Here is an 11,951-nt window from a genome sequence, read left to right as displayed (position 1 = left end):
GTGGTCCATTCCGCTGTGGCAACCCCTGATAATATATATATATATATATATATATATATATATATATATATATATATATATATATATATATATATATATATATATATATATATATATGTTTTTTTTTTCCAGTAATTTTATTGTTTGTTTTATATGGTTTTTGTGTTTCATTTTTTGATTTCGAGATATTGAGTTTTACATCATTTATTCAGTTAATGACTTTTGACAAATAGTTTTAGTTTAGCTTTTGTTTACAAAAAAAAAAAAAAGAAATTCACACCCCACAACATTTATACTGAAATCCATAAAAACAATTTATTATTTAATCGTACATCTTACAAAAACTCATGGGCTCACAGCACGTAGACCACCTTAGGGTGCACGATTCATACCATTTTACAAAGATGTAGAAAAAGATGAAAAAGTGGTGGCTAGTATCATACAAAGGCCAAGGCACTGTCAAACAAAAGAAAAAATCCTAAACAGAAAGAGTATGAAACTGTATTCAAACAAACAAGAGAGAAAGAAACAAGCATATAAAAAAGTTAAGATTATAGGTCTGACTAACCATGGTGAAAATACAGTACTGAGAAGACTTTGCTGAGAGGAAGAGCTCAACTCATCTGTTTGTAAGCCTGGTTTACTAACCCTTACACACTACATGTCTTTTACACCAGTTCCAACCAAACTAATGGTGCCTCGTCAAATCCCAGATGAGAAATGAATCTGCTTCTTTAGAAAGTTTGACCGGTTCCTTCATTATTCAACAATGAAATTATTTGGTTGTGTAAAAACAGATCAGCATGGCTCAGTAAAGTTTAAAATGATTTTAGGTCACTAGTTTTGTCCATCCCTGCTGTAGGAGGAGCTTGCTAAAACTCACACATACTGCAGCCAGAGTGCTGATTGGCTGGCTGCTCCACTCAACTGCTGCCTTGCCACTTCACAGGCTTTAGAGGCTCATCTTGTACCTGGAAATACAACTCGCAGACATTTGGAAGCCCTTGCAGTGGAGACCGTGAACCAAGAAAGAAGAGGAAGAGAGGAGAATTATCAGCGGAATGCAGCCTGAGCCCATTCCTTCTCTTTTAAATGGTGTGTTCCTCCCATTAAAATACATATATATTAATGATCAAACATCATAAATGTTTATCAAATAGAATTTTGACTGCATGCACAATTATCTGACAAAGAAAAACAGATTATGAGTCCTAAATCAGAAATTGAAATAATGCTAATAAATTAAATCACATACCGATATATTCTTTTCTAGATAGCCAGATAGCCCCAAACTAAAAATAAATACCTAAAATGAACCCTAAACCTAAACGCTTGCGCATTAATCTTTCATTCTCAGTGCAAATGTATTCAAGATTTGAAGCTGAACAAGAAAGAGCACAGACTCTGGAGTAAAAAGAGTAGCTTTAACCATCTGCAGCTGGCTGAACTCTCACTCTTTCCTCCTCTTTCATTGGGTTGAGGCCGTTTCACCTCTCAATGCTTTTTGTCTCCAACTCTTTCTCTTCCCTCTGGTCTTTCTGTTAATCTTTTGCTGGTCTGCTTCACCCTCTGTTCACCGTCTTAACTCTCTTTTATCTCTCACTTTATCCACCTTCCTGCTACTTCACATTTTGCGAATCACCAATGCTGTGGTGATAACTCCAGCGAGGAAAACTCCGATTGTCTGCCAGGTGGGGGTGCCAAAATAACCGCGGATTCCGTCCTGGAGGAGAATAACAAATAAGGTTTCAGTGTGGAAAAGTGCAAGTGTAATAGTTTCCCTTCATATTCGGTTTCACATTAAGTTATACGTTCATGTCCTTTTGTTTATCATGGAATCAATCGATTTGGTAAATATCCCACCGACACTTAACATTTCACATGACTTTAAAGAACTGATTGAGTTACAGTCATGACTTACCCATCCACCCTGTTCCCTGATCCAGTTAATGACGTGTTCCTGAATGTAGGACATCGTCCAGCTTATGATGGTTCTGATGATGTCAGGAACCCTGGTTGAAATAGCCTAGAAGTACAAGAATAAAAAAAAGACATATTTAAAATCTATCCCCAAATTACTTTCATTCATTAGCAGAGAACTAATGCATCTTTAATTAAATAATTCATTCATTCATTTTCCTTCAGCTTAGTCTCTATTTCAGAGGTCGCCACAGTGGAATAAACTGCCAACTATTCCAGCTTATGTTTTATTCAGCGGATGCCCTTCCAGCCGCAACCTAGTACTGGGAAACACCAATACACTCCCACACATACACCACGGCCAAATTAGTTGATTCAATTCACCTATAGCACATTCTTTGGATTGTGGGGAAAACCGGAGCAGCTGGAGGAAACCCATACCAACACGGGGAGAATATGCAAACTCCACACAGAAATGCCAACTGGTCCAGCCGGGACTCAAACCAACAACCTTCTTGCAGAAAGGCTGCAGTGCTAACCACTGACCCTACATAGATGATACTACAAAGTGTGTATACAGATTATTAACAGAGGCCGGAGAACAGCAAACTAAGGGATGGAGGTGTGTGGCTAAGCGGCATCATCAAAGAATGAATGTCATTCTAAAGCTAAGCAAATAATCCAATCCTGATATAAGATTACCAAAATAAACAGTCCTTTTTAGTCGACCTAATGCTTAGACTTAATTTAACCTGGTTAAATTAAAAATGGTTAGAGAGTTGGACTTGGGATCTAAAGGTTACATGGTCGAGTCCAGACAGCAGCAGGGATTGCAGGTGGGGGGAGTGAATAACAAGCACTCTCTTCCAACCTCAATACCACGTCTGAGGTGATTCCCTTGAGCAAAGCTTCAGATGTGTTTTCATGGGTGCCGCTTTGGATAAAAGTGTCTGCTAAATGCACAAATGTAAATGTACTATTAAAGGGAACCTATTTTGCACCGTTTCTAAAGATTTCTTTTGTCTTTTGTGTCTGCAGAGTGTGTCTGTAAAGTTTCAGCTGAAAATACCGATCAGATTATTTATTATACCTTTCTGAATCTTGGAAATTTGAGATGTAACATGCACGCACGCCTGTTTTAGCACAGCAAACATGACAGGATACACATTAATATCCACTGCTGTATGGATATCCGTTATGTTAAATGTACAAAATAAACCTGATTTAACGACCACAAATTACGATTGAAGCATCTTCTTTTATAATTGTACAGACATGCTGCTGTGGTGATGAATTACAAAGAACAGAGAGTTGCCCTTTAATTCAGTATACTTAAAAAAAGATTTAAAGATTAAAAAAATAAGAGTAAAATGTTTGTGTTGATTTAATTTGTGGATTATTCAGATGTTGAAAAAATATGCAGCTTAAGTCTGGCCTTAGACAGAGAAGCTCACTGTTCCTGATGCATAAAATACTGGAAGAAAATTCTAAATACTGCTCAGAGATATAAAAGTGTATGTATAAAGAGAACTCAGAAGAGTTCAAATGGTATTATTGCTTTAATAAGTATATTAAATACCAGCTCTTTGTTTACAGTCGTAACCAAGGAAACACTAATATTCCTATTGTTCAATAAGTCCCATATTTTGCCTGTAGAGAGTGAATTTGCATTTCTATTCAGCATTTAACTTCCCAAAAGTCAAATCATTATCTAGAAAATCATCTTTATATCTTAAAATTATATAATGCACTTTCATTTTTCAGAAATGTATAGCTAATTTGCTTGTAAACACTGGAATTGGCAATAAAAAAAGCTTGATCAATGGATCACTAAAACCTATGCAAGCCCTCACCTTGATGACAAGGCGACAGGCAAAGTAGAAAAGCGCCACAACTCTTCCCCAGTTGAACTTGCCATCAGAGAAGATCTCACGGGCCACTCTGATGAAGACGTCTTGAGTCGGCTGAAGATCAGAGTTGTTTAACATGCTAAAGCAAAACCACAATAGAGACACATGGATGAGTTGCAGCACATTGCCATCCAGTGGGCCTTTCTGATCATAGCAGGAGACGGTGGTGATGTCATCATCATTACCTTTGCAGCTGCATGTTTCCATCCAGCTCATCCCCAATCTGCTGCAAACACTGCGCGAGGCGTTTATGGCTGGGGTCACACAGCTCCACGCCCCCCAGCTGACTCCGGGTCACTTCAGCATCCCTGTCTCCATGCCGACGAACACGCTCATACACAAAGCTGCAAGAGGCAGAGGCCATGAACAAAAACAAATGCAGAGAGCACAGAAAATGAGGTGGGGGGATAAAAACGATACTCACTTGTTGAGAAGTGCAGCTCCCAAGTCAAGTATCTGGTCATTGCCACTGCCTTCAGAATTACAGAGAATTTAAATGATTTAAATCAGCACGATATATGAGAGAAACTCATGCACTTGTAGTTGAAAGAAAAGGAGGTTTAGCTGATTAAGTATAAACATAGTAAAATATGTATTTAATGCCATATTAAAGTTGCTATATTGATCTCAAAATAAACAGTAAATGCAGTATTAAATTGTCTTAAAAAACTGTTAAATCAAGTAAAAATATTGTTTTGTTTTAAAATTCTGATGAAATAAGGGAAATTAAGAGTTTAAGAGTTTTTTTTCCTCAAAACAAGCAGGATTGCCTGCCAGTGGGGTAAGTTAAATAACTTTGAAATGTAGATATGAAGACTAAAATTCTAAGTAAGAAAAACTTTTTTGTTGTTCTTGTATGAATCTTATAAAATTCATATAAATTCTGTATTTATATTTCATAAACACAGTGTTTAAATACAATTCTGTAGCTCCTGGTTAGGCATGGGCCGCTATAAGTTTCTAACAGTATGATAACCTTGGATAAAAATATCACGGTTTCACAGTACTGTGATTACTGCTCTACAATATATCATTTTTAATGTCTGGGTAAAAACAAGCACTTTTGTCTACTTTGAACACAATGGCTGCATCCAAAAATCACATACTATATAGTGTGCTAAAAACAGTATGCGAGCCGAGTAGTATGTCCAAATTCATAGAATTCATTCAGAATTTTATTTTATTCTAAAATATTTTATTTTGAGAAACATTTAAAACATTTTGGAGCCGTAAACATGTCAGGGTAAATAATTGAAATAAATCATCAACCTGCTGTCTTTATTAGTTTCAAAAACACTGATTTCTTTAGAATTTAAAACGGCATCTTTGGATATCTTTTCTGCTGGAACCTTGACTTTTCCAACCTGTGTTATACCTTGAAAACTGTTATCATCCCATGCCTACTCCTGGTCAACTATAATGCAGACTTAACATTGCATAACTTTGCGATTTGACTTGTGGATTTGCACACTGCAATATCTATGCTGAAATTATATTTTGTGCAGCCCTACTGCTTAGCGTGTAAATTAACTGATAATCAAAATAAAACCTTATAACAAATGTACATTAATATGCTTTTTTAACCAAAAATATTATTTAAAATGCAAGGCTAAACTTGTTTTGTGATAAAGTAAATTTAAAGTTTTACGTTAAATAATTTAGTTCTGGGGGAAAAAGAAAAAAGAAACAGGCAAGTAGAAAATAATATTTATAATGATTCTTTGAGGAATATCAAAGTAATAATATTATCTAAAGCATACTCAACTTTCTGATACTGGTGTTCCTATTATGCAATTAAATGGAATTTAGCTTTTTTGAACCATTTTCCATATGTATTTTCAATGTTTTATGGTTGCTTTTTTAGTTAGATGTAGTACAGTGAGGTTTTATGACACCTTGAGTTCATTTTTAAATCAAACTATTAAATAATGAATAAGCAAATATTACTCAACAATAAACAAGTTATTTTACCTAACTTACAAAAATATATTAGACATTTTTAAAAAAGCTTAGTGCAAAACTTTTATTACTTACGTGAAATTAAATATATTTTAAGTATTTTTTCCCCATTGTGAACACATTTTTTTTTTCATACTAAAGAAATTCACAAATTGGTTTTATGTCTTTGGTGACCAATTCAACATCATCTTAAATCTTTGTAGAAATCGTTTTTTAAGCAATAACAATTAACTCCTTAATTTAGTACTGGGTACACCTCATACAGTTTGTTAGATGCATTCGTTCCATTAGCCATGCATCATAAATGTACTGAATCTATATAGGCTTAAATATCAGATGGTGGTATTTTGTATTTTCCATTTTTAACTGAACTGCTGTTTTAAAAGCCCAGAGGTGAACTTGAAGTCGAGCAGATAAGCACCTGACAGTGGAACTGTTCCATATTGTTTGCTACATGACTCAGCAGTGTATGTATAATTTAACACATTTGGTTTCAGTTTCCTGGTGAGTAATGCTGATGTAAAGAAACTAATATGCATGAATTTTCTATGGAGAAATAAAGTCGCTTAAACTTAAATAATGCCTCAAGCGCAAGTTATAAAAGACTCTCTCTTGAGTACTGTACACACATTTGACTATTCAAATAAAACAAAAGGGCTCAGAAATACCTCAGATTGCTGAACCTTCACTTCACACGAACACACTGCTGTTTCTAGCTGTTTACCGAGACAGCATTTTCTGCATTTCATACATTTTCGATCCTATAGACACAACTGATTTATATGGTGCTTTGTTAATAAGTTAATTTTGGCTTTTGTTTATTTATTATTATCTGGCTGGCTTAATCTGGCTTATGTTTTAATCGCATGAAACACCATTTTAAATTTGTTTTATTTTATCTTTGCAAGTTTCTTCTCATTTAAAATGTCATTTGTGTGAATGGAAAGTTTCTAAGATGGCTGTACATATTTTGTGGTTAGGCGTCACATTGAACCACATTAGTTTCCATGAACTTCAACCCCCCCACCCCACCTCCCTAAAATAAAAAACTAAATCTGTAATCACAGGCACTTATGTCTTATGTAAATAAAAGAAAAGTGATTTTACAAACTTTAGAGAACAAATTTTTGGAAAAAGTTAAGAGACTCTGGATTTTCTAGGCAAAAGTTTGACTACAATGTTTTATTACTCTATAAATGTTTGATAATTTCAAGTAAAAATATGGTCATTTAGACCAATAAATAAAGAAAGCTGTTTAGTAAAAGAAACATATTAATTTATTAAAATTTATGAACTCTTCTTAACTTAAAACGTTTATATAAATGGAACATTTTATTTGATTTTGCTCCAAAAATGCTCCAAATGATCAAAAAAAGACATCATTAGTTTACAAAATAAAATAAATATATTTTACTCAAACACATAAATATAAACCGGAAATTAAATATCAATATATTCTTGAAATAAAGAACAATTTTTCATGTTATATATATTTGCCAACACCTACATATACACTCACCGGCCACTATTTCTAGTACCGGGTTGGACCCCCTTTTGCCTTCAGAACTGCCATAATCTCCCATTCCACCACATCCCAAAAGTATGGTCTTCTGCTACTGTAGCCCATCCAGCTCAAGGTTGGACGTGTTGTGCGTTCAGAAATGCTCTTCTGCATACCTTGGTTGTAACGAGTGATTATTCGAGTTACTGTTGCCTTTCTATGTCTGGCCATTCTCCTCTGACATCAACAAGGCATTTACAGGCATCAACAAGGCACAGAACTGCCGCTCACTGGATATTTTCTCTTTTTCTGACCATTTTCTGTAAACTCTAGAGATGTTTGAGCGTGAAAATCGCAGTAGATAAGCAGGTTCTGAAATACTCAGACCAGCTAGTGTGGCACCAACAACCATAAATCACCTTTCTTCTTCATTCTGATGCTCAGTTTAAACTACAGCAGATCGTCTTGACCATGTCTACATGCCTAAGTGCATTGAGTTGCTGCCATGTGATTGAAAATTCGGGTTAACGAGCAGTTGGACAGGTGTACCTAATAAAGTGGCCGGTGAGTGTATATTACATGATATTATAAATATTATTTCAACATAAAGGTCTATAATTACCTTGACAGTCAACATAACATATCAATGAATCAAAACCCTCATAAGTTGTTAGACAACCTCAATGACCTTTCATGACTGTCTGGCACGTGATGTAACAGATCTTGTTATACAGCTTATCAAGTATGTTTGTGTGTTTCTTATCAAGTATGTTTGTGTTTCAAACCATGAAAACAGTGAAACAACAACATATTATTACGATTCAACAATGACGTAATTTTGTGCCTTTACAACAACACTGTGCCTTTAAACAGGCATCACCCCAGCTCAGAACATTGTTTACAACCCCTGCTAACAGCAGTAAAAAGATGATGTCATACTTTGGATATTGGGCATGTGAATAACCAACACGCACGCACAGAGGCTCTGCCAATCACACAAATGTTTTTAACCACTCGATCGTTCAAAACATGATTCCCAATAATCTGTTTATTATTAAGCAAAGTATGGTAAAAATGCTGTTTGGAATGCGGTGCCACATTCAGATGCTGCCAAAAACACGACATTAGTTTTATTGCTGGCTTGTTTGATTGCTGTCTGTCTGTCTGTCTGTCAGTGGCTGTGAGCGGATGATGATCGGTATTTGTACAGACATGTTCCTGACTAGACAGCGGGGCTGAGACTGAACAGCACTGAGCAAACTCGTATTTTACACGAGAAACAACCTTCTGTTGTATATGAAAGCGTTCGTCTAGATGCTATATTAGTCGTTTGAGTTACGAGACGGACAAACAGGCGAAAATCATTAATAAAACATATAAGCGGCACTTACCCGTATCGCCTCCACCCGACGGCGCTGCCATATTAGCATGAAAATATGCGAAGACGCTTCCGCCGCGTGACGACAATATTTTACAGGAAGGAAGTCAGTCTGATTTAGCGCGCTTCAAATGATCACACGAATTTAGAGGAAACATTCTTGAGCTCGTATAAACTTATTATTGATTTACAAGAATTTCTGTGTAATTCTGTGTTTTTATTATGTAATTAATAACACATGGAACAAATTGCATATTTATTCTCAGTCCGGGGTTCACAACAACTGCATTTTCCCCCTCGAGTGTGTGTGAACGTATTCTTTATACTAACGTTATATAAATCATACATGTAAACCATAAAGGCTAGATATTAAATATGATTCAAACACAAAACACATACTTTTAAAAGTGCATTTTCTTTACATATTCTGTATATAGAACCTTGCAAGCTTTAAAAAAAAACAAAAAATAAGAGTCCACTTAAAAAATTTAGTTTCTCTGGATTGTGCATGGGAGTGAGTAAAATGTTGATATACACATGTTAAATATTGTTAAGGTATGAAGGAACACTATTATTCTAAAGCATCATTATTTTCTCAAAATTTCACACAAACAAAAGATATATATATATATATATATATATATATATATATATATATATATATATATATATATATATATATATATATATATATATATATATAGTAATTATCAACAACTGTTACGTAATTCTATGTGTTTACTTTAATCTATAAAATTAAGTAACACTGGCTTGGAATAAGCTGACATGTTGACATAAAATAATATATCTATTTTTTTAAGTTTACGAGGTCCTGTTACTTTTTTAATTGAACCAGCACAATTCATATATATAAAATTTCCTTGCTCTGTTAAACATCATTTGGGAAATATATATATTTTTTAAATTCAAAGGGGGCTAATAATCCTGATTTCAGCTTATTCCAAGCCAGTGTTACTTAATTTTATAGATTAAAGTACACACATAGAATTACGTAACAGTTGTTGATAATTACTCACCCCTTTGATTTATTAGATCATACTTACGCTACTTATCTTTGTTTTTTGTACTCCCATCTGTGTATATTCATATTATGAAGAGTTATATTTATTATTTCTGCCAGCATCCATTGCTTTTAAATTAAACGTTATGTCAAAGAGCTTAGAATCTATGACATTAAAACGATTCAAAAGTTATTTTATTGTAAAGGATATAAGCCCCGCCCATGCTTGTCGTCATATCCGTGAGAGACTCTCTTCCGTCTGCCTCGCGCATGTGTAGTCCTCTTTACGACTCGGCTGGCGAAGATGGCGGACACTCAGGTATGTGACTCTGAACGGCGTGGTCGTGAAAACGCGTTCAAATTAAGGTTAAACTTCAATCGAAAGCCGTACGTTCTGGTGGAATAGCGTAAAATAAATGCGCATGGAGCCAGCCATGTCTAAAATACACCTTATTCAGCTCTATAATACGCGTTTTCTGTTCCGGCTAATGTGTAGGAAGTGTTGCTGTACGGGAACACGAGCGGCCTTACTTTACTACACCAGCAGAACGTGGCTTCATAAACACTGTTCAGAGTTATAAGCAGATAAATTAGCAGTGTTTAAGTAAGCTGGGGTGTCTGATTAACTCTCTGTAAGTAATAAAATAGACCAAATGGAGCAATGCATTTTTTCTCTTCTAATGCTGATAGTAAAAAGAAATACTTTCATTTTGTAACGTCATAAACCAAAAGCACATTGCTAGGTTATTTTTAAGGATTCGTACACATGTACTAAATACCCACGAAGCTGCAGATGATGTTTTTTCTCACGATGGTCTTCCAAGTCTGTCAGGCTCTGACGACACTGCCTTATGGCTTCACTGATGCAGCATAACAGCCCTAAACCATTAGGCTAATAACTGGAAACGCTCGACTTTGATTAATCTTTAGAAGACGACAAAAAGCAGGCTTTTATTACTATAATGTTATGTCAACACAAGGATTGTGACTGACTCTGCTTGCGCTTTTCAGAACGAGAGGGCTTATCAGAAACAGCCCACCATCTTCCAGAACAAAAAGCGGGTTCTGGCAGTTGAAGGAAGTGGCAAAGAAAAGCTCCCTCGTTATCACAGAAACGTTGGATTGGGCTTCAAAACCCCCAGAGAAGTGAGTTTGTGTTTGTATGCATGAGTGTAACCTTGTTGCAGATGATGTCTTTCTCACGATGGTCTTCCTAAACTCTTAAAGAGCTCTGAGGAAACTGCCTATGGCAATGCTGATGCGGTGGAGTATAAATGTAGTTTAACCCAGTTAAGTTCAGTTGACTGATGTTCTTGTACTTTATTTTCACAGGCTATTGATGGCACTTATATTGATAAGAAATGCCCCTTCACTGGAAACGTGTCCATCAGAGGCCGGATTCTCTCCGGTGAGTCTTTGTGGTCCTTGGCAGGATAATTGTAGTATTGTTGGGGTGCAGGTGATGTCTTTTCTCACGATGGTCTTCTGAACCCTTTGGGTTTTGAGGATGACGCCTTTTGGCTTTACTGATGCTTCCCTGTCATTTTGGGAAATCAAAGCTTAACTGTACATCTCAATTACGATACACAACATGAACTTTTTGATGTTTTTTTTCTAGGTGTGGTGACCAAGATGAAGATGCAGAGGACCATCGTCATCAGACGGGACTACTTGCATTACATCCGCAAGTACAACCGTTTTGAGAAGAGACATAAGAACATGTCTGTGCACCTCTCCCCATGCTTTAGGTAAAATTCCTGCTGTGGTACTTTCATTTAGTTGGCTAAATTATAATCCAGATGCGTTCAGATGAGTTTTAGGATATCATCTGAATTTGTAGACTGCTGCAAATGATGTTTTTTCTCACGATGGTCTTCCAAGTCTGTCAGGCTCTGACGATACTGCCTTATGGCTTCACTGATGCAGCAGATAATTTAATATTATTTTTGTGGTTATAATGGGTTTAAGATGCATGTTATTGGTTAATCCTTTATTTTTCCCCTTTGTATATCACCAGTATTAATAATGTTCTCCATTTATTTAGGGATGTGACTGTAGGTGACATTGTTACGGTTGGAGAATGCCGACCTCTTAGCAAGACCGTGAGGTTCAACGTCCTGAAGGTCACCAAGGCAGCTGGAGCCAAGAAGCAGTTCCAGAAGTTCTAGAACTGTTGTTTTTACAATATGGCTCCTCTGTGTTGTTGGAAAATTGAATAAAAAAAAATAAAAAAAAGAACGTTGCTTGATGGTTTATACTAAA

General features: G+C 35.7%; 2 protein-coding genes and 4 non-coding genes across 6 annotated transcripts; 5 read left to right on the top strand and 1 right to left on the bottom strand.

The window, feature by feature from the left end:
• Positions 1 to 289: 289 nt before the first annotated feature.
• On the bottom strand, positions 290 to 8,740 carry LOC130221513 (apoptosis regulator BAX-like). The gene is made up of 6 exons (XM_056454045.1): positions 8,682 to 8,740; positions 4,255 to 4,303; positions 4,016 to 4,174; positions 3,774 to 3,909; positions 1,922 to 2,026; positions 290 to 1,723 (listed from the first exon to the last, which is right to left on the bottom strand). The coding sequence occupies exons 1-6, from the start codon at positions 8,710 to 8,712 to the stop codon at positions 1,625 to 1,627; spliced, it is 579 nt and encodes a 192-aa protein (XP_056310020.1). The 5' UTR covers positions 8,713 to 8,740; the 3' UTR covers positions 290 to 1,624.
• A 1,219-nt stretch (positions 8,741 to 9,959) lies between these two features.
• On the top strand, positions 9,960 to 11,900 carry rps11 (ribosomal protein S11). Its single transcript, XM_056451921.1, is given in 6 exon segments — positions 9,960 to 9,989; positions 9,991 to 10,008; positions 10,701 to 10,835; positions 11,022 to 11,097; positions 11,308 to 11,437; positions 11,734 to 11,900. Coding segments are annotated over 6 exon segments (513 nt in total). The 3' UTR covers positions 11,858 to 11,900.
• On the top strand, positions 10,478 to 10,562 carry LOC130221836 (small nucleolar RNA SNORD35). The gene has a single exon (XR_008836323.1). It is a non-coding gene; the product is annotated as a small nucleolar RNA SNORD35 (small nucleolar RNA).
• LOC130221838 (small nucleolar RNA SNORD35) lies at positions 10,872 to 10,957 on the top strand. The gene has a single exon (XR_008836325.1). It is a non-coding gene; the product is annotated as a small nucleolar RNA SNORD35 (small nucleolar RNA).
• On the top strand, positions 11,144 to 11,228 carry LOC130221839 (small nucleolar RNA SNORD35). Its single transcript, XR_008836326.1, has one exon. It is a non-coding gene; the product is annotated as a small nucleolar RNA SNORD35 (small nucleolar RNA).
• LOC130221837 (small nucleolar RNA SNORD35) lies at positions 11,535 to 11,619 on the top strand. Its single transcript, XR_008836324.1, has one exon. It is a non-coding gene; the product is annotated as a small nucleolar RNA SNORD35 (small nucleolar RNA).
• Positions 11,901 to 11,951: the final 51 nt, after the last annotated feature.

Source organism: Danio aesculapii, chromosome 3, assembly GCF_903798145.1.
Source record: "Danio aesculapii chromosome 3, fDanAes4.1, whole genome shotgun sequence".
Taxonomy (NCBI): Eukaryota; Metazoa; Chordata; class Actinopteri; order Cypriniformes; family Danionidae; genus Danio; species Danio aesculapii.
This window is presented reverse-complemented; position numbering and strand designations above follow the sequence as displayed.